Here is a 22,809-nt window from a genome sequence, read left to right on the forward strand (position 1 = left end):
TGTTAGAGATTATATTGTCACTCTTTTATTTATTGTAGATTAACATTCTGAAAGGCAACCACATGATCTCATCCCACACATTATTACCCACCACATGTTTCCGCAATGTACATCAAGCTGTTCCCAGTCAGGCAAGTTGGAGTTATAAATATTATAAAATAAAAGTTTTATTTTCAGTCAGGCACCATGTGGTCAGCTGCTCCGCCAAACAGAAACATTTGGGGTCCTTTCTCATTTCACGTGTGCGTCCGCTACTCTGCATCGTGAGAAGGAACCATGCCGAAGTCAAAGAGGGACAAGAAAAGTGAGTAAATAGCCTTTCAAATTGTGAAATGTATAACAAATTCATAGGATAACGATATCAACTGGTTATTTGTGTCTAGCAGCTGTCCTCGACGGTAGAAAAGTAACTTTAACGTTAGCTAAAATGCTAACTTTAGCTTCTCCACAAGGGGGAATAAGTGTTTGACGTACATTGGGATTCTGCTTTGACACTTAAACTCATAGATAACTGACTGATATTAACATCGTCTTCCCCACAGTTTCGTTAACGAAAACAGCCAAGAAAGGACTGCAGACGAAACAGAAATTAATCGAGGAGGTGAGTTTTGCGTCAACCATGCTATGCTAACAAGCTGCAGACATGTTTAAATTCCATTAGGCTTTACTGGCATGGCATTTGATATGTTTTCAAAGCAAAAGTACGATTTTAAAATAAATCAACGCATTCATCATCAACAAATGAAGTGAATAACAATGCTAGTTAGTTTGAATTAAAAACATTATTAAGGCTTTTAGTACAATAATCAAGTTACTATTGGTACACGTTTCTGTGACCTCATCACGTCAATAACATAACAGTTTGTTAGTAGGGATAGTAAAAGATATTGGAGCAACAATAAGTATGATTAAATGTCTTTTATTTTCTTTATTATGTCACATCAAACTGAATATCTTTTTCGGCTTTATTTTCTGACATGATAATCAGAATAGTAATTTAAAGCAGAAAATCATCGGCAGATTAATCAATATTAAAAATAATTGTTGCATAACGGATATTATAGTCTATATATAACACTTATGTATACTCCGTATTATAAAGAATGTTAATTGTAGGGATAACACGAAGTAACACTTCATTCTCCACCTGTTTGACCCTTTTAGTTACGGAAATGTGTGGACACGTACAGAAACTTGTTCATATTCTCTGTGGCTAATATGAGGAATAACAAACTGAAAGATATCAGGACAGCATGGAAACACAGCAGGTAATAAGCCTGGTGATTTATTTATTTTTTCCATATGAATTAAGCTCGTGTTGTTGGCAAGATGTTTGACTCTCCGCTCTTTTACAGATTCTTCTTCGGCAAAAATAAAGTCATGTCGGTTGCCTTGGGTAAAGGAGAAACAGATGAATACAAAGATAATTTGCACAAGGTAAGAGATCTCTAAGGTGTGCAGTTAATCCAGAAAATGTAAAAATATACTGCATAGAGATGACATTTTTATTATCTCCGTCAATGTGCAGGTCACCAAGTATCTGCGAGGAGAAGTAGGAGTACTATTCACTAACAAAACAAAGGAAGAGGTACAAGAGTAAGTACAGCTTTCCTTAATGCAATGTTGTTGCAGTGATTTTCCAAAATATTGCTCATTACTTGACAAAATGGTATTCTACATCAACAGGTACTTCAATCATTTCAAAGAGATGGATTATGCACGAGCAGGCAACCGTGCACTGATGGACACGACACTGGACGAGGGACCCCTTGATCAGTTTCCTCACTCAATGGAGCCCCAGTTGAGGCAATTAGGACTTCCCACTGCTCTCAAGAAAGGTCATTATCTGGCGTTATTTACTTTTCCTTTTGACAAAAAATATTTTTGTCTTCAACACTCCGCCCAAAGGTGCTTAACAACTCAGATGCATAAATACAACACATTTAAATAGCAGGAGAGATTTTAATTATAGGCCTAATTAAATAGTTTTTCAACTGTTCAAAACAATTCACCTCTGGAAATCTCCCCGAAACACGTTTGATTTACTGAAGTCAGTGAATGACTGTTTTGGCTTATTGAAAACAATAAATCCAGAGCACCGAAGGGTGTGCTTTATCGGACATTTGCAACACAGTCACTACTTTTATAGAAGGGATCAGATATCTTTTGAGGGCACCAGGTGATTCTCCCCCTCTTAACTTAGTAATTTCTTCAAATCGGTTGAGTCATGATAGTCACATTATTTATCTGTTTTTAAAGGTGTGGTGACCCTCCTGAAGGACCATGAAGTCTGTAAGGATGGAGATGTGCTCACTCCTGAGCAGGCTCGTATTCTGGTGAGTTCTTGACTGTTGACTACAGAAAATATTGTCCATGTCGTAACGTGTACCATTACCAGATTCTGGCCAATAAACTGCCCTGTGTTTAATTGACTGTGGCTCTTTTTCTGACCATAGAAACTCTTCAACGTTGAGATGGCAGAATTCAAGGTGCAGATCAAATGTATGTGGAACTCAGAAACAGGCGAGTTTGAAAACGTTGCAGGTGGGGAAGAGCCTATGGATAATGGAGAGGAAGATGATGAAGATGCAGAATAAATCATCTGCAAGGGCAAGAGAAGCGTGTACACTTGCCTTTAACAGCAGAGGGACATTGATCTAAAAACCATTCAGCCTGACTGCTAGTTCTCCCCTGAAGTCTGTGATCTCTGTCCTTTGTCTTTTTTTACCCCAAAACAAACTACTGTCCTACATTCACCAGTTCAGCTTCGGGCTGAGTTGTTGTTCAGTAAAAACAGATTACCAGAGTTAAAGACTTCTTGATCTACCATATGTTATCATGTTGATGTTTCTTGTATTTTGCCAAATCAAATAAGCACATGTCATTTAATGTGCTGAACCAACCGACTTGATGTATTTTATCTGTAGAAAAATACAAAAACATGTTGTTGTGAACAAAACATTGTTTTCATTTTATTGTAACAGTTTAATTAAGGCAGACTTCAGAAAATGTTATTTCCCCCCCCCCCGAAAGAATATTTTTGTTTTTACATTTGTACATTAACAATGAAGTGCTCTAAACATAATGAATTCTGGTCTCCATTTGATTCATTTCTAAGAGAAGGCTCATTTCAAGAACAAGTGCAAGGTCTTCACTAGTGGAAAGGAGCTTTAGCTGGGTTTTTTTCTCTTTAAATTTGAGGGCAAAAAAAAGTTTGACTTGGCAGATATGTCTCTTTAGCGGAAGTAGTTTGGACACTCGTGGGCTACGAGATTACAGGCGTCATTAAAAGCATTGACCACTCTCTCATCCAGAGGACCCTCCTCTGCAGCTGCCAAGTTTTGCTGAAGTTGATCCATACTTGACATACCAATGATGACTCCATCACCAAGATCCCCCTGGAACAGCAGACAATTACATGTACATTTTTAAATTGAAAAGGTGTTATATATGGTATAACAATCTCAAACTCCTGTGAGCACAAAAACAGCCTTCAGACTCTAGTGTTGAGATGGGTATACATTTTACCTAATAAATACGTGCACAATATAGGTACCTTAAGTTGGGAGTGATGGTACATCCAGCGCATAGCAGCAGATGTCATGGTGGGTTTCTCTGAGCCGTAAACTGTCTCCAAGGCCTCAATAACAACCTTTATTGCGTCAAACTGACTCGGCTTCCAGTATCTGACACAGAAGAGGACAAACACAATTGTTTGATCAATTGTAAATGTACATGACAGCAAAAATGAAGAAAACAACCAAAACATGAAACTACTTAAAACAAGTTTCTTATTGGAAAAACCTCAAAAGTAAACAAGGAGTCATTTACCTGTCCCTATATGCAGCAGCCCACTTGTTACCAAAGAACCGCCCTTCAGGCTGGGAACCCTCCTTGTCTTGGTAATGGTACTTTCCTGTCAGCAGGCCACCTGCAGAGGGGGTATAAAGTCAGAGTTCAAAACATAATGATCTCAATCTTCTAAATGTTGTCCTTCACACCAAACAAAACAGTTTGAAGCTACATTTTGAGAAACTGTTACAGTAAAGATAAAAAAACAACCATGGTAAGGCTGGCCATAGTCACAGTGGTGCTTTGTGTTACATTAAAAGATAACATGCAGGCGATTACCATATTTATCATTAGAGCAGTGTGTTGGTATACTAAAATGTGCTAATTAGCATGATAGATATAACCTATAGCTGCTCTGACATTTCACTCAAAATCACCAATGACACCCTCATGGTGGCGCGAGAGTCAAAATGAGATATAATCAAAAAACATTAGGTCATTTAGGCACTATACAGTAAATGTCTGTTTGTTTTTGTATCAATTAAAATGGTAGAGGCTAAGATATTTTACAAGTGTTGACCTGCAGTTGGTGCTAGGGGAAAAGTCAGAGGCTATCTATCCAACAGAAGGAAGATATATTGCACCTGCTAGAGGATTGTATGCGTAGAATCTCATTCCGAAATATCTCAGACATGGCAGCAACTCGGTCTCAACTTGTCTTGTAGTGGCATTGTACATCCCCTGTGAAAAGTTGTAATAGTCTAAGTTAAGCTGCACAAAATGTCGAACAGTGGATCTCTGCAACAAACACTACTGCAATTCTGAATTAGCATTGGCACAAAAGTTTCAGCAGGTCTCTTTGAAAACACTGAGTTCTAGCCTATACTGTATGATCAGGTTTATGTACAAATAATGTGATTTTGAACACACAGCTGTTCATATGGATGGATCCACAATTGATAAATAATAAGTAGCTTGAATAGTGTAAAAATATGCAATTGATGATAGTACAAGGCCGTAAATACCTGATATACTGTGGGAACAATCCAGTTGTTGTGTCTGCAGATGCTTGCTATTTCAGCCACTTCCCAGGAAGCATAGTTTGAAAGGCCAAACTCCTTGAACTTTCCCTGTGGGTGATATTTGAACATGAAATCACATAATCAAATGTTTCTAACAAATAGGTGCAGTATCATGAATGTAACTTATAATGTATACAAACATGTTTTCATCTTTGATGTGTCACATTACAAGAAAGGTTTCAGCCTCACACAACAAGTCATAGAAAATTGAGCATCTGGTTAATGTACCTCTTTGTGGAGGTCATTGCAGGCCTTAAGTGTATCCTGGATGGGGTTTTGGTGGTCGGGGGCATGGAGGTAGAAAAGTTCCACGCTATTTGTCCTCAGCCTCTGGAGAGATATTTCCAGCTGAGAGCGCACACTCTCCGGCTTCAGAGTCTTCCCATCCCAGGGGTTGGCCTTGGTAGCTATGCTTACTGTCAGATAGAAACACCCAATATAAAAGTATGTCATCTATGAGATGTGTTCAGCAAATGGCAATCAGTGATCTTTGTCCATCAAATCACCATGCATCTATATAACTACCCATATACATATACAGCATTATACTTTTATTTCAATAGGTTAATCATTCTTATATCATATAATCAGAATGTGCTCATTTCATTTTCCACTAATATTATTATCAATTTCAAATCATGTCATTGTTATCATATGCAATTTATCCTTGCGCTGTTACAGTAGCCTATATTGTTTTCATTGTTTGTAATTAGTAGTATGGTACAGTAAATATAGGCCTACTAAGGGCACTAAAAGTAAAAGGACTCTTCAGAACGGCTGTGTTCATCACTTTGATGTGAGCGATTTTCAGAAATTTGATATGCTTTATCTGATGGGTAGCATGTTTATTTCCGCCCACAGATTAATAAAGTTTTATCTTAACCTATAATATTACATTGCACATTGTATACAATGTTTTAATTTCCAGGACACATCCAATTCTTCCAATGCAAGTGAACCCATCATCAATATTCTCAATAATAAAAGCACATTGGGGCAATGCACAATATAATGCACAGCAATTCCTTAACAATTTTGGTACCCATAATTCAAAGCTGTTGCCAGGCCAGTCTGCAGGCTTGCAGTGGGGGGGTCAACTACTCAGTTAACGTTAGCATGCAGCGTCGCTATGAATATTAGTGCTCCTGATGTACCTGTTTTAGGAAGATTCATGCCCCCTATGACCGTCTCAGACTTCCCGTCCACATACATGAAGGCTGTGTCCACCATTACGTGTCCCCTGTCCATGAAAGTCTTCACCATCTCCATGCTCAACTCCTCGTCGGCTCGCCCTCCGAAAGCCATAGTTCCCAGTAAGGTAATCGGCCGCTTACTTTGAGACGACGACATGTTTTGACGAGCCACAATCCTCGGCAAATATTTAAGCACACTGTCTTTATTAATGTGACGCTTACCAAGTGTGCACAGTCTTCTGGTGATTACTACCCACTGCATGCTACAGTACAGCGGCTAGCAATGAGACAAAGTGCAAAGGTCGTTGAAAGCGGTGATAAGGGAGCGTCGTGAAGTTACTTCACAGCTTTAAAACGCAATTACTTTTATTGAAGAGATATTTGGCTTCTTTGCTCAGCTGTAGTTGAGACAGGGCAAAGTTCGTTTTCTGTGCCCGTTTCCTGTTGTTTTTGAGTTCATATTTGCTGAAGTGTACTCGTTGCATAATATGTAGGCTACTGGATTGATCATATTAGATGTAGTTCTGGTTTTAACCACTAAGTGTCAGCAAATCACCATCTATTTTTTTCTAAATCACATTATGCTCATGGGTTTCTCCTATATCAATCCAGATATGTACAGTCCATACTTACTGTAGATATGATAAACTGGGCTGACAGTAATTACATGGTTTCTTCAGTGCATTATGACTAAAGAACCACTCATTTGATTATTTATTGTTTATTGAAAGATCCCCAATAGAAGCATGTGGCTGTCTGTTCTGATATATAAATACTCTAATACCAACATCAAGCTAATAAAGAAAAGCTAAACAGATACACAAACAAAGTTAAGGATGACCTAGTAACAGACAAATAATTACAATTAAACTTAAAAACTAAGAGAAATAACCTGAATATATAGGACATGAATCATGATACCAAAGCAAGCAGCATAAACAAAAACATTTTGAGGTTCTTCTTAGAAAGACATGAGAAACATACATACATATAATGTGGCTTAACCTGTTATTTGTTGAGGCATTTATTTGTATGTCCTTTTGAAAGGTAACTTGTTATTGAGGTGAAAAAGGAGTTTTACTGGAATTAATGCTATAATTGCCACGCAAACTGAAGGGTCCATGGGGGTCTGGAGTTTCCTGTAGTTAACATTTGTATTTTTTCACGAGGCAAAGGTTGCCTTTGTGGTTAAAGGAAAGCCTGCATATACATCTGGGAGCTTATTCCATTATGTTTGGTAGTGCTATTTCAAATCGTAGCTTTTGTACCTAAAGGATTCTTGGATTCAATACAGGATTGCCAACAGGACAAAGTGATCAACTGACACTTTGTGTTTGTCTGTTTTGGTAATTTTATGAATTGGACCTTTTTGTTCTGGAATTTGCACTGAAAAATAACTAAATCAACTGGGTAATTCATGTATTTGGTTCCAGAAATAAACATACAAATAATTATTTTGGTGTTTCCATTAACATTGTTTCAGTATTGACATTAACATCGGTATGTCTGATGCTTGATATAATTCAGACAACATGCTGTGTGTCTCGACCCTTGAAGGGTGCTCGATTAGTGGACAGATTTGTGTGTCTTTAGCGGAAGTAGTTTGGACACTCGTGGGCTACTAGGTTCCAGGCGTCATTAAAAGCGGTGACCACTCTCTCATCCAGAGGACCCTCCTCTGCAGCTGCCAAGTTTTGCTGAAGTTGATCTATACTTGACATACCAATGATGACTCCATCACCAAGATCCCCCTGGAACAGCAGACATACATGTTTAAATACAAAGTTTTTAGGAGGATGCATTATAATTAAATACACATAAAGTATATGGTATAACATTTTCTAATTACTGTATGCCCTTATACAGTCTTCAGACTATAGTTTTGATGTCAGATATACATATGCATTAAATATATATGCACAATAGTTACCTTAAGTTGGGAGTGATGGTACATCCAGCGCATAGCAGCAGATGTCATGGTGGGTTTCTCCAAGCCGTACACAGTCTCCAAGGCCTCAATAACCAGATCGATTGCCTCAAACTGACTCTGCTTCCAGTATCTGACACAAAAAAGGACATACACAATTACTTTGGGCATATCAGTTGGCATTGTACTTGAGTGCAGACAAACATAAATACCTAACATGCAACATAATAAAAAAAACGTTTTTAAATGTAGATCTTTCACCTGTCCCTGTATGCTGCGGCCCAGATGTCACTAGAGAATCGTCCTTCAGGCAGGGGACCATCTTTGTCTATGTTATGGTACTTTCCTGTCAGAAGGCCACCTGCAGAAGAGGGGCGGTGTCAGAATTTCAAGTATTTTTGTATTAATCCATCTGCTTGACATACATTTCACAAGATGAGTGAAACTTTGACCTCATGGTGGTGCTAGAGGAAAGATCAGAGGCAATCGAGCCAATATTTTTTGAGGTATTTTAGTCTCGACCCAAGTGGTGGGCTGACAAACTGTATTTTTCTCCACAACAGGAGACACATTAATCACCAATTGTGAGTATCCTTTTAACAGAAACACAAATAAAGTGTACTATAGAAGGAAGATATATTGCACCTGCTAGAGGATTGTATGCGTAGAACCTCATTCCGTAGTATCTCAGACATGGCAGCAACTCTGTCTCAACTTGTCTTGTAGTGGCATTGTACATCCCCTGTGAAAAGTTGTAGGGTATAAGTCTCTCCTTAATGATAAACAAATCTGTATTTTTTTAGTTCTTGATTATGCAATCGCGCAATTGTTTTAGCATCTATACCTGATACACTGTGGGAACAATCCAGTTGTTGAGTCTGCAGAGGCTGACGATTTCTGCCACTTCCCAGGAAGCATAGTTTGACAGGCCAAACTCCTTGAACTTTCCCTGTGTGTGATATTTGAACATGAAATCATAGTTTAATCAAATATTCTTAATAGGGAATAGTAACTTGGATGTCATTTATGATAAAAACAGTGTTGGAAATATGTTGTAAACACTGGTCATGTTACAGGAAAGATTTCAGCAACACACAAGTCATATAAATCATCCCATTCATTTACCTCTTTGTGGAGTTCATTGCAGGCCTTAAGTGTATCCTGGATGGGGTTTTGACGGTCAGGGATATGGAGGTAAAAAAGGTCCACACAATCTGTCTGCAGCCTCTGGAGGGAGCTTTCCAGCTGAGAGCGCACACTCTCTGGCTTCAGAGTCTTCCCATTCCAGGGGTTGGCCTTGGTAGCGATGCTTACTGTCCCACAGAAACACTTGTCATTTACAGCATGTTCTCAGCAAACATAAATCTATGTTCATCAGATCCCCATACATCTATAGAACTACCCATGTCTTTATATGCAAACATATGACTTGTAATTTTATTGCAATGAGTTTATCATTCTTGAATATCCTTCTAATATTGTCTTACAGTACTGCACTACTCGCAAAACCACAAACATGATAATCATAAAAGTACACAGATAATTTATTTATTCGCAGGACTTTCAGGATTCACATTACACCTTTCGTTGCCCCAATGCAATGTCACAAGTAAAAGTCCTGCATTCCAATTTTTTTTGTTCAATCATAAAAAAAAATGTGCTTCCAAATATACTCACCAGAAGTAAAAAAGTACTGAACATGCAGGATCGGCCAGGTCAGAAAAGTGTGTATAATATTATTGGATTAATGATGCATAATGCGTTCATCACTTTAAAGAGGAGCTACTACTGCTACTGTATATACTTTATCTACATTGTTTACTTTCCACAAAGGATAAATAACGTTTTTTCTTATACAAACCACATAATAATTACATACTTGTTTATATGTTGTACTAATCAGCAGCAATGATCAGATAAATGTTGTGGAGTTAAAACAAAATCAAATTTCCCTTTGTGCTGTAGTTCAACAGAAGTATAAAATAGCATGCAAGTACAAAAGTGTACTTACAGTACTTTCCCTTGGCTACTATCCACCACTTCTATATTGGCGCATCTCATGTAGCCTACCTGTTTTAGGAAGATTCATGCTCCCTATAATCGTCTCTGCCTTCCCGTCCGCGTACATGATAGCTGTGTCCAGCAGCACGTGCCCCCTGTCCAGGAAACTCTTCACCATCTCCAGGCTCTGCTCCGCGTCGGCTTTACTACCGAAAGAGTTAGTTCCCAATAAGGAAACCGGTCGCTTACTTTGAGACGACGACATGTTGCTACGAGCCACAAACCTCTGCAAAATAATGCACGTCTTTAAAAGAGTTCCGCGGCCAAAGTTCACACAGTCTATGGTTATTAAAATGGGCGTGGTGCTGTAGGATGCGTTTACCAGCAGGTTAGAACCTGCTAAACAGGAACGTCAGAAATCAGTGTGCTCTTATCGTGACTTCATGTGAGAGATAATATTATTGTAGCCAGATAGTAAAAGCTCATTCAGATCATGAAATCCCTGCAGCATCAGATGGTGCACAACGGAGACCTCATTTTCTTTTTAGATTCAACATGTTTTATTTCAAAGCTTTGGAGGGCTTAGACCTTAGCTGACTTTGTTTTTTTTTGCAATCCAACAAAGATAAATAATGATAACCTTTCACAGTATACTCAAGTTACATGTCCAATGTCAACTTTTTTCCTTGCCTCATCTCTTGTGTATCTGTCATTAGCCCTTTTCCAACTTTCCATACAGCTCAGGTTGCCTTTTCATGCATTTTTTTTACTTTAATCTAGTCATACTCCAATCGAACCTTTAAACATCTTTCATACGTAAGGAGTTTTTTACAAATATGAAACATTGTGGGATTATTGTGGGATTATTTAGCCTTTTATTAATCCAAATCAACCCATTTCCCAAGGGTTTTTACTCCTTTCTTTTCATACATATTTAAGACAGCTATATGTAACAGATGTAAATATGCAGTGGGGTTTATTTAATTTAATTTTGTATAATCACAAAAAATTCTGTGTTTTATATTATTTTATTCTGTGTTCTTCATTTTATTGAATGTTAAATACCTGGCAAGGTCGGAGATCAGTGGGCGGAACCTCTGAAGTGTGGTCGCTGTGCTCAGGAGTTTATTGTTGTGAGGACTTTCCCCCCTAATTGTGTCCCTCACGTTTCCTCTTCCCTTTTTGAAAATGTTCCACGTGAGAGGAGTCACTGTGAGGGAAATTGATGTAAAACTGATCGTTTTATCTGTTGTCAGTAATTAGAGATCGTCTCAACTTTACACTGGCTCGGGTCTCGTCCATTAAAAACACAACGCAGAGATCGCTTAACCACACCGCTTACATATACATTGTTGCTAACCTTTTCAGAATCCTGCATTTTGGCTTTTTTCATTCAAGTCATTTCACATTTGTGATTTTTCAGTTAAGCAACAGGTTTTTATAGTTTCCATCATTCACATCTATTATCAGCAGGAAATACGGGCTGATTATGCAGCATCCACACTCCAAATCTTTTATCTTCAGAAACCATTCATTATCAAAATCACTTTGCTTGTTTCTACCTTTTATATTTTTATAAAAATATTAAGCTAATTTAATACCACGAAGGCAATATACTCCACTTTGAAGATGCTAAAAGGTGACAATACTTGTATTCATCTTTTTGATATACTGTATTTGTGAAGCTGACCGTTGAGCGGCCCGACCAAGCAAGGAGGCAGAGGCAGAGAATTCAAATATAACCCGGTGTGGGCATTTATTCATCGCTGTGGTACAGGATACACAGCCTCAATATTGCTGCCCAGGTGAACACAGTCACCAGCCACAAGGATCTCACCCACACTACCAGCCCCCACAGACAGGGAAAACAGAGCCTAAATACCTACACAGTAATCAGCACAACAAGACACAGGTGAGGGGGGGGGGGGGAGGAGACAACACAGGGCACCAGGTGAACACAATCAGGAGTAACAGACATGGGGAAAGGGAAACACTTTTCAAAATAAAAGCACATGTGCAATAGTACAAGGCCCGAAGCCGTCAGTCCACCGTGACGAAGTCATCTTCGTCACAGTATTTGAAAAGTTTTTATTCATAAAAATGTGTATTCAGAACATTTTCAGACCATTTTATAATGGGTGTGTATGGGATGGAATGTTGAGAGCTAGAGAGAGGAACTATCTTAAACCTGCAGCAATTACCAATTTCTTCCCTTTAGCAAATGAAAATGTGTAGTTGTCGCATCTATGGAATTCAAGTGACATAAGTTGAACAAAGCTCCAATCAATTGCTGCATTGAGCTAAGAGTTCACTGAGATCATACATTCCTGGAGGGAAGCAGACAGTCCTGCTTAACCTGCACTGCCCCTCACAATTGCTCTACTTTAACACAAAATCTGGGTCAACACGTCCAGTAGCTTTTTTTGTATCGGTTTTGGAGAGGGGGGGGGGGGGGGAGCACCACGGCAACAGGCAAGTCATGACCCAGAATCACCTTTAACAACCTGCGAGTTGAGAGACACAAACACTCTGGGGGTAACGCCCTGAATGCTGGAGAGACAGCAAGCGCATTTCGTGGCATCTGCAGGCAGTGGCAAGTACTTCCGGCATCTGCCACAGTATTATGGAAGCAAACAAGAGACAGAAGTATTTGAATTTTATTAGACACCGAATTTATAGCATTGAAAATAATTACTTTGAAAATCATGTATCTGAATTTTTTTAATTTGTTTGTGAATAATCATATTTTAAAAGACAGCAGCTTCATAAGAGGCCAACAAGAGTGACAGAGTGTGTCAGTGTGCTGAAGGATAGTTGTGACCAGCTATCCAGGCAAGTCTCTAAAGACTTTTTGACTTTCCAAGGTGTAAAATGCTGCTGCCGGAGTACTGACTGGAAGTATTGCTGATATCATGTCTACCATCCTCTTAAAATACTCTGTCCAACAACATCAGTCTCATGAAGAAAGGTTTTTTAATGCTTATTCAAAATAGCAGAGAAACATGCATTCTTGTTCTCAGGAGGGGATATTGACAGAGGATTGTTGGAAAAGTACACAGTAAGTACTTCATAGTACTTTGGGGGTAGTTTCACTAGTACTGAGTCCAACAGGATCAATCTCACGAAGAACTAATGGCAATAAAAAAGAATTCCCTCATCAAACTTAGCAGAAGTTGCTTGATTTTGTTCTCAGCAGGGGACTTTGACAGAGTATTTCTCCAAAAATACACATTAAAGTACTTCAATGTATAGTAATAGGCTAATACAAAGTCAAACAGTATCAATTTCATTAAGAACTAATGGTAAAATTATATATTTTTTATCATCACAGTAAAAGTTCTTCATTTTATTTCTGGTAGAAGTCAAACTAGAACCGAGTCCAACAGTGTCAGTTTCCTTAAGAACTTATGGTAACACATATTTGTATCACTCGTCAAATATAGCAGGAATAATGAAGAGCAGCTGATTTGAAAAAACAAACTCGAGAGGCGGCTGAGTTGACCGCAGTGCAGAATCGCAGTAGGCTATAGCTTAAATCTCCTAACAATGTTGTCCATTTTAGACAGAGGCTTATTATATTTACAGCCAGGGCCGCCCCTGGCCAACTTGGGGCCCCAAGCGACATTGTGAGATGAGGCCCCCCCCCCAACCGACAGGAGTGAAACAAATTGTTTTGGAAACAAAGTAGGCTATTCTGCAAATATATATTCCTGATTGGCTGGGCGAATTGCAAACCACGCCCCGTAAAACTCCCAAAAAGTTTTGTGAAGCCGCCATTTTATTATCCTCGCATTAGCATTATTAGCATTAGCCCAGCGCAGAAACGCAGAGAGACTAACTTATGGCAACACAAAATAAAACATGGGAGCGGTGGAGATGAGGAGGTGTCGGCGCTCTGGCGATTTACTCTGAAGCCAGTCCCCAACTCCGGGGACTTCCGGCCGGGGACTTTGGGCGGCCTGAAGTGGGTTGCGGCCTGCCAGTAAACCCAAATCAGAAGAAGAAGAAGTGACGTCAGCGGCTTCATTTGCCTAATCCACCCCCAGGGACTTTTTCTGGTGTGAACGCGATCTGTACTTAGTTCATGCGAACTAAAGAGTTCTCATGAACTAAGTTCGCATGAACCTTTGTGGGAAAAGTACCGCAGTGTGAGGCAATTAGGACTTCCCACTGCTCTAAAGAAAGGTCATTATCTGGCGTTATTTACTTTTCCTTTTGACAACATTTTTTTTTCAAAGACCAAAACCAACAATGTAATGGTCACTTTCTCAACACTATTTGTCTTCAACACTCCGCCCAACGGTGCTTAACAACTCAGATGCATAAATACAACACATTTAAACAGCAGGAGAGATTTTAATTATAGGCCTAATTAAATAGTTTTTCAACTGTTCAAAACAATTCACCTCTGGAAATCTCCCCGAAACATATTTGATTTACTGAAGTCAGTGAATGACTGTTTTGGCTTATTGAAAACAATAAATCCAGAGCACAGAAGGGTGTGCTTTATCGGACATTTGCAGCACAGTCACTACTTTTATAGAAGGGATCAGATATCTTTTGAGGGCACCAGGTGATTCTCCCCCTCTTAACTTAGTAATTTCTTCAAATCGGTTGAGTCATGATAGTCACATTATTTATCTGTTTTTAAAGGCGTGGTGACCCTCCTGAAGGACCATGAAGTCTGTAAGGATGGAGATGTGCTCACTCCTGAGCAGGCTCGTATTCTGGTGAGTTCTTGACTGTTGACTACAGAAAATATTGTCCATGTCGTAACGTGTACCATTACCAGATTCTGGCCAATAAACTGCCCTGTGTTTAACTGACTGTGGCTCTTTTTCTGACCATAGAAACTCTTCAACATTGAGATGGCAGAATTCAAGGTGCAGATCAAATGTATGTGGAACTCAGAAACAGGCGAGTTTGAAAACGTTGCAGGTGGGGAAGAGCCTATGGATAATGGAGAGGAAGATGATGAAGATGCAGAATAAATCATCTGCAAGGGCAAGAGAAGCGTTTACACTTGCCTTTAACAGCAGAGGGACATTGATCTAAAAACCATTCAGCCTGACTGCTAGTGCTCCCCTGAAGTCTGTGATCTCTGTCCTTTGTCTTTTTTTACCCCAAAACAAACTACTGTCCTACATTCACCAGTTCAGCTTCGGGCTGAATTGTTGTTCAGTAAAAACAGATTACCAGAGTTAAAGACTTCATGATCTACCATATGTTATCATGTTGATGTTTCTTGTATTTCAACCCAGTCTCACGGCATTTCGTGTTCACCAACACGATTTTTAATCTATTGATTCGTGTTCACCAACACGATTTGCCCCTTTTTTTCGTGTTGCACAGCACGATTTTAAAAGCAATGTATTTCTACTGGTAATGTGTTTCGTGCCTGCAGGCTGCAGCACGTCTTTTTCTCCGGTCGGGTCGAGGAAGACCGGAAGCTGTGTGGTTCATAAAAACATGTTCTTACTCAATATCAAGCCACAGTTATTGCTTTTATTTTAAATCGTATAATTTCTGACTTTTGTTGCCGTCTGTGAGGAAAATAAATGGGGCTCAGAGCCTCAGGATACTGAAATCTGTATTTTTTAAATCTTTTTTTCGTTCTAATTTGTTATTCTTTTCAAAATAACACACTGTTATTTACTCACCAATAACACACAATTATCCTTGCTTTTATTTATTGGTTTAATTCCATAATCTCGGGCTTTTTTGGCGTCTGTCAGGAACTGAATTTCAAAATAAATATAACCGGAAACAGACGTAGGCATTTCGAGCGATTACCCAAGATCCTCAGCTATGGTTTTAAGCTCGCTGATTGGATGTGTTAGCCGCAATGCATGCTGGGATTTGGTGTTTATATTATATGAAATCCGGAAAACATTTTAAAAGAATAAAATAATACTTAATTCCGAGTGCTCTTGCTTTTCTCTTTGAAAGTCATCACATAACGGCATTGTAATACACGGTTCGGCTGCATTACATATTACAGATCTGCCGTAGTTCTTTATTTAGAGAGCCCTGATGAGAAGACCTTTGGAAAAACTGGAAGAAATGCCGCCGAAACTGAATACTTGACGTGGATCATAAATATATCAACAATTAAACAACATCTTCAATTTCTCTTCACACAATACGTCTCCTTGCAGTATCAACACTAATTCGGCTGACTTTTACATTTGATCTAATTCATAGATAGGTTATATTTACACCATAACGGTGCACAGCTGATAGAAAAGGACTGTAGTTTTTAAAGATATTACTGATTTTTTTTTAATGTAAGAATGTAAATACTGAGTCTGAAATAGTATAGCAATATGCTGTAAAATTATGTGAAAGCATGCATAAAACTATACATCTTCAGATGTTGTACATACACACTAATAATACAAAGTTATTATGGCTGTGTGTACCTTGTGTGCACGTCCTAGTGGTTAAAGCACGTTATTGAATTATTGTTTTTATGTGTTATATTTGATTAAAAACATATTAAGAGTACATACTTTCATAGGGGGAAAGTAGAAATATAGAAATATAGAATATAAAAGAAGATACTATAAGTGATCTCTACAATAAAACAGTTTAGTGCAGGATGTACAAAGATATTAATAGGAGGAGGTGCAAAACAGAAAAACGGATTAACCTTTATTTAAACATTAAATAACAGATTAAGGTCTTTGGGGGTATCTATCTACAGATAAATATTAAGCCTGCAAAGTACTTAACGTCTAATATATTGCTTTCCTGCAATGTTAACTATGTTGAAGCACTTATTTTAACTGGTATTATACACATTAATTATACTCTTATGTATGTAGATAGTATAAGAAATGTGCAGAATATGACAGTTTAATGGTGGAGGTACACACATATTGATAGATGTCTTGTAATGCACTGTTGAGGAACCTGTGACCCAAGTTTTTCATTCATTGCATAACTACACCGTAGTTGTGTATGATATGTCAATACACCTTTGAAAATCTTGAAAGGGATGTGCAAAATAGCCATAATATACAGTCTTTAATTAACTATTAGTAGAGAATAACGAGTAATTAATATACTTTATTACTTGTTTCCATTCATGTCAATTGCAGATATATGTTTAGTCTTCTCAAGCACCAACTATCAAATATCTCTCCTGATTGTTGGCACTTGACAATCACCTTACCTGAATTTTACTCAGGTGTAACTAAAGTCTGATTTAAGGGTTGTTTATATTTCACATAATTAATCAGAATCTGCAAAGTAACTCAAATAAATGCAGTGGAGTAAAAATACCAGGTTAACCTCTGAATTGTCGTGGAGTAGAATTACAAAGTAGCAATGAGCTGTCATGTGGGTATATATTAATGCTGCGCATTATGGACACAAGCGATTTTCACCCATTTATTAATTATATGTTTTACATTTGATAACACCAATGTGTTTAATACTGGCAACTTCTACGTTCAGTAGAGACGTCCCATAGAACATTTTGCGAAACACAATAGACAGCATGTGTAGTTCTGGGGGGGTGTTCGATTCCAGTTTTGGATAGTCTGGCGTGGTTTCCTTCCATTTCAAACAGCTGTTTGATGCTCTGCGTAACCTTACGGGGACTGTAGTCCTAAACGATAGCTGGGGATTATGGGTAGTGTAGTGTCTTCGGCCATCCTAAACTCAGAAATGTTGACAATCGCAATGATGCTCGAAATGTCCCTTATAGGCCTACGTCTGTTTCCGGTTATTTTTATTTTGAAATTCAGTTCCTGACGGACACCAAAAAAGCCCGAGATTATGGAATTAAACCAATAAATAAAAGCAAGGATAATTGTGTGTTATTGGTGAGTAAATAACATTGTGTTATTTTGAAAAGAATAACAAATTGGAAGGAAAAAATATTTAAAAATACAGATTTCAGTATCCTGAGGCTCTGAGCCCCATTTATTTTCCTCACAGACGGCAACAAAAGTCAGAAATTATACGATTTAAAATAAAAGCAATAATTGTGGCTTGATATTGAGTAAGAACATGTTTTTATGAACCACACAGCTTCCGGTCTTCCACGACCCGACCGGAGAAAAAGACGTGCTGCAGGCACGAAACACATTACCAGTAGAAATACATTGCTTTTAAAATCGTGCTGTGCAACACGAAAAAAAGGGGCAAATCGTGTTGGTGAACACGAAATGCCGTGAGACTGGGTTGTGTATTTTGCCAAATCAAATAAGCACATGTCATTTCATGTGCTGAACCAACCGACTTGATGTATTTTATCTGTACAAAAATACAAAAACATTTTGTTCTGAACAAAACATTGTTTTCATTTTATTGTAACAGTTTAATTAAGGCAGACTTCAGAACATGTTATTTTTTTTCCCCCTGAAAGAATATTTTTGTTTTTACATTTGTACATTAACAAGTGCTCTAAACATAATGCATTCGGGTCTCCATTTGATTCATTTCTAAGAGAAGGCTCATTTCAAGAACAAGTGCAAGGTCTTCACTAGTGGAAAGGAGCGTTAGCTGTTTTTTTTTTCTCTTTAAATTTGAGGGCAAACAAAAGTTTGACTTGGCAGATATGTCTCTTTAGCGGAAGTAGTTTGGACACTCGTGGGCTATGAGATTCCAGGCGTCATTAAAAGCATTGACCACTCTCTCATCCAGAGGACCCTCCTCTGCAGCTGCCAAGTTTTGCTGAAGTTGATCCATACTTGACATACCAATGATGACTCCATCACCAAGATCCCCCTGGAACAGCAGACAATTACATGTACATTTTAAATTGAAAAGGTGTTATATATGGTATAACTATCTCAAACTCCTGTGAGCACAAAAACAGCCTTCAGACTCTAGTGTTGAGATGGGTATACATTTTACCTAATAAATACGTGCACAATATAGGTACCTTAAGTTGGGAGTGATGGTACATCCAGCGCATAGCAGCAGATGTCATGGTGGGTTTCTCTGAGCCGTAAACTGTCTCCAAGGCCTCAATAACAACCTTTATTGCGTCAAACTGACTCGGCTTCCAGTATCTGACACAGAAGAGGACAAACACAATTGTTTGATCAATTGTAAATGTACATGACAGCAAAAATGAAGAAAACAACCCAAACATGAAACTACTTAAAACAAGTTTCTTATTGGAAAAACCTCAAAAGTAAACAAGGAGTCATTTACCTGTCCCTATATGCAGCAGCCCACTTGTTACCAAAGAACCGCCCTTCAGGCTGGGAACCCTCCTTGTCTTGGTAATGGTACTTTCCTGTCAGCAGGCCACCTGCAGAGGGGGTATAAAGTCAGAGTTCAAAACATAATGATCTCAATCTTCTAAATGTTGTCCTTCACACCAAACAAAACAGTTTGAAGCTACATTTTGAGAAACTGTTACAGTAAAGATAAAAAAACAACCATGGTAAGGCTGGCCATAGTCACAGTGGTGCTTTGTGTTACATTAAAAGATAACATGCAGGCGATTACCATATTTATCATTAGAGCAGTGTGTTGGTATACTAAAATGTGCTAATTAGCATGATAGATATAACCTATAGCTGCTCTGACATTTCACTCAAAATCACCAATGACACCCTCATGGTGGCGCGAGAGTCAAAATGAGATATAATCAAAAAACATTAGGTCATTTAGGCACTATACAGTAAATGTCTGTTTGTTTTTGTATCAATTAAAATGGTAGAGGCTAAGATATTTTACAAGTGTTGACCTGCAGTTGGTGCTAGGGGAAAAGTCAGAGGCTATCTATCCAACAGAAGGAAGATATATTGCACCTGCTAGAGGATTGTATGCGTAGAATCTCATTCCGAAATATCTCAGACATGGCAGCAACTCGGTCTCAACTTGTCTTGTAGTGGCATTGTACATCCCCTGTGAAAAGTTGTAATAGTCTAAGTTAAGCTGCACAAAATGTCGAACAGTGGATCTCTGCAACAAACACTACTGCAATTCTGAATTAGCATTGGCACAAAAGTTTCAGCAGGTCTCTTTGAAAACACTGAGTTCTAGCCTATACTGTATGATCAGGTTTATGTACAAATAATGTGATTTTGAACACACAGCTGTTCATATGGATGGATCCACAATTGATAAATAATAAGTAGCTTGAATAGTGTAAAAATATGCAATTGATGATAGTACAAGGCCGTAAATACCTGATATACTGTGGGAACAATCCAGTTGTTGTGTCTGCAGATGCTTGCTATTTCAGCCACTTCCCAGGAAGCATAGTTTGAAAGGCCAAACTCCTTGAACTTTCCCTGTGGGTGATATTTGAACATGAAATCACATAATCAAATGTTTCTAACAAATAGGTGCAGTATCATGAATGTAACTTATAATGTATACAAACATGTTTTCATCTTTGATGTGTCACATTACAAGAAAGGTTTCAGCCTCACACAATGAGGGTGTATCCCAGTCTTCCAGCTAAATGTTGGTCAGGAAATAAATACAACTTATTACCCATTCATCAAGGTTATTTTCATGTATATAATTGTTTTTCCTGCACAGTGTAGTCTTGTTGTGATGAGAGGGATACAGGTATTTCATAAAAAAATACGTGCTCCCTGGAGAATAGCTACAGCATTGATATCACAATTTAATCGGAGCTGATCACAACCTGTCATGAGTGATCCAGTCATCTCGATGAGCGTTCGGGCTGTGAATAAACGACTTGTGTTTTACTTTTAGGCTGTCTGAAGGTATGGACAGCTATCAGAGCTACTATACATCACATTAAGAACGATGTACAAATGAAAGTCGGACACAAATATATAATTTAAATGATTTATTCAAGTTTGCAATATTTTGAACAGGCATCCACACAGTCACCTACTTTGTAATGTTCGATACCTCCCTGTAAGCGTCACGATATCCACCTCTCACCCACAACCTCACATACGAGTACTGAATGTCCATCAAAGTGATCTTAGGAAGGCAGATATAGCAAAAGATGAACGTAAACGACAAACGAGGCGATCGACATGGTAAGTCAACAATGGGTCCTCAATGTACACGCCCCGGATTCCTATGACGAAAATAATAGAATATCGCCAGTTGTCATGACTCACGTTATACTGCAACACCGGCCACATTTCGCTAGCCACTGCCTCCGAATGTACTTCTTACGCTTACCTTTTGGCAACAGATGGAACCGAGCATTCCGTGGATTGTTCCTATCAGAATTGTGGCAATATTTCGCGATACAGTGAGGCATATTTGAAGAGAGAAACTACAGTAAATAACATGGAGATCAACGTGTCTTCGAAAACCAAACGCATGCTTTACGTCACGTCCGGAAAATGGCGGCGCCCACAGTGTTGATGTTATTTCGGTATATAATCAGTTTAAAATCACTGATAATGTCATCGGATTAAAAAAAAAAAAAAAGACTGGCAGAGACTGGTCTGTTTTATCGGATGATAATTATTTAAAAATGAGTGTCATGAGCATACCATTCCTTTAACAATGTTGGTACCCATAATTCAAAGCTGGTGCCAGGCCAGTCTGCAGGCTTGCAGTGGGGGGGTCAACTACTCAGTTAACGTTAGCATGCAGCGTCGCTATGAATGCTCCTGATGTACCTGATTTAGGAAGATTCATGCCCCCTATGACCGTCTCAGACTTCCCGTCCACATACATGAAGGCTGTGTCCACCATTACGTGTCCCCTGTCCATGAAAGTCTTCACCATCTCCATGCTCAGCTCCTCGTCGGCTCGCCCTCCGAAAGCCATAGTTCCCAGTAAGGTAATCGGCCGCTTACTTTGAGACGACGACATGTTTTGACGAGCCACAATCCTCGGCAAATGTTTAAGCACACTGTCTTTATTAATGTGACACTTACCAAGTGTGCACAGTCTTCTGGTGATTACTACCCACTGCATTCTACAGTACAGCGGCTAGCAATGAGACAAAGCGGTTGGAAGCGGTGATAAGGGAGCGTCGTAAAGTTACTTCACAGCTTTAAAACGCAATTACTTTTATTGAAGAGATATTTGGCTTCTTTGCTCAGCTGTAGTTGAGACAGGGCAAAGTTCGTTTTCTGTGCCCGTTTCCTGTTGTTTTTGAGTTCATATTTGCTGAAGTGTACTCGTTGCATAATATGTAGGCTACTGGAATGATCATATTAGATCAGGGTTCATACACTTTTTCACCAATGATTTTCAATGACTTTTCCATAACTTCTCAATGACCTTTACCTCATTTTCCATGACCAAACAAAAATTACCACTGAAAATGGTTTATTTGAACATGTAACAGGAAAATAAGGTCTGCATATGAAACATGTTGTGCCTATCTAAAACAAATCCAATAGTAGGCTTACTAGCTTCTACACGCTGAAGCAACTGTAGTCAGGGAGGCAAACTCATCAGGTATGAAAAAGGTGACAAGGATCCGAGTCCTGACCGACCCCACGGAATATCGGCTATAAAATAATGAATAACAGATGATGTTAGCAGTCAGAACAACTAAAGCAGCAGGTAATAACAGAAACGCCAAAGAGTCAAATCTAATAGAAATATATAAAAGCATTTATTTTAATTGTGTAGCAGTCAGTTTATAATTCTGGCAGCACTGTTGAGCATTTTGAAAATGTATTTTCATGCCTCTGTGCAAGGCTTAGTCTTTCTATCTTTATAGCCAGTGGTGTAACTAAGTTCATAAACTCAACAAGTACTATACGGGGGTACAGTTTTGAGATACTTGTACTTTATTAAGTATTTCAATGTTTTGCTACTTTGTACTTCTACTCCACTACAGTTCAGCGGTACATGGTGTACTTCGACTCCACTACAGTTCAGAGGTACA

At 38.6% G+C, this 22,809-nt stretch overlaps 4 protein-coding genes across 4 annotated transcripts; 1 reads left to right on the forward strand and 3 right to left on the reverse strand.

Annotated features, from left to right (window-relative positions):
• The first annotated feature begins 197 nt into the window (after positions 1 to 197).
• mrto4 (MRT4 homolog, ribosome maturation factor) lies at positions 198 to 3,089 on the forward strand. The gene is made up of 8 exons (XM_034082690.2): positions 198 to 304; positions 543 to 601; positions 1,165 to 1,268; positions 1,356 to 1,437; positions 1,529 to 1,596; positions 1,687 to 1,838; positions 2,260 to 2,336; positions 2,457 to 3,089. The coding sequence occupies exons 1-8, from the start codon at positions 277 to 279 to the stop codon at positions 2,595 to 2,597; spliced, it is 711 nt and encodes a 236-aa protein (XP_033938581.1). The 5' UTR covers positions 198 to 276; the 3' UTR covers positions 2,598 to 3,089.
• On the reverse strand, positions 2,945 to 6,536 carry LOC117446488 (aflatoxin B1 aldehyde reductase member 4-like). The gene is made up of 7 exons (XM_034082688.2): positions 6,029 to 6,536; positions 5,103 to 5,290; positions 4,818 to 4,922; positions 4,437 to 4,533; positions 3,832 to 3,931; positions 3,557 to 3,686; positions 2,945 to 3,398 (listed from the first exon to the last, which is right to left on the reverse strand). Exons 1-7 carry the CDS (start codon positions 6,327 to 6,329, stop codon positions 3,237 to 3,239), a joined length of 1,083 nt encoding a protein of 360 aa, XP_033938579.1. The 5' UTR covers positions 6,330 to 6,536; the 3' UTR covers positions 2,945 to 3,236.
• Positions 6,537 to 6,806: 270 nt separating this feature from the next.
• Positions 6,807 to 10,311, reverse strand: LOC117446489 (aflatoxin B1 aldehyde reductase member 2-like). Its single transcript, XM_034082689.1, has 7 exons — positions 10,065 to 10,311; positions 9,120 to 9,307; positions 8,839 to 8,943; positions 8,640 to 8,736; positions 8,256 to 8,355; positions 7,998 to 8,127; positions 6,807 to 7,818 (listed from the first exon to the last, which is right to left on the reverse strand). Exons 1-7 carry the CDS (start codon positions 10,258 to 10,260, stop codon positions 7,657 to 7,659), a joined length of 978 nt encoding a protein of 325 aa, XP_033938580.1. The 5' UTR covers positions 10,261 to 10,311; the 3' UTR covers positions 6,807 to 7,656.
• A 7,876-nt stretch (positions 10,312 to 18,187) lies between these two features.
• LOC117446153 (aflatoxin B1 aldehyde reductase member 2-like) lies at positions 18,188 to 21,809 on the reverse strand. The gene is made up of 7 exons (XM_071203265.1): positions 21,556 to 21,809; positions 20,399 to 20,426; positions 20,153 to 20,257; positions 19,772 to 19,868; positions 19,167 to 19,266; positions 18,892 to 19,021; positions 18,188 to 18,734 (listed from the first exon to the last, which is right to left on the reverse strand). The coding sequence occupies exons 1-7, from the start codon at positions 21,777 to 21,779 to the stop codon at positions 18,573 to 18,575; spliced, it is 846 nt and encodes a 281-aa protein (XP_071059366.1). The 5' UTR covers positions 21,780 to 21,809; the 3' UTR covers positions 18,188 to 18,572.
• Positions 21,810 to 22,809: the final 1,000 nt, after the last annotated feature.

This window comes from Pseudochaenichthys georgianus, chromosome 5 (assembly GCF_902827115.2).
Source record: "Pseudochaenichthys georgianus chromosome 5, fPseGeo1.2, whole genome shotgun sequence".
Lineage (NCBI taxonomy): Eukaryota > Metazoa > Chordata > Actinopteri > Perciformes > Channichthyidae > Pseudochaenichthys > Pseudochaenichthys georgianus.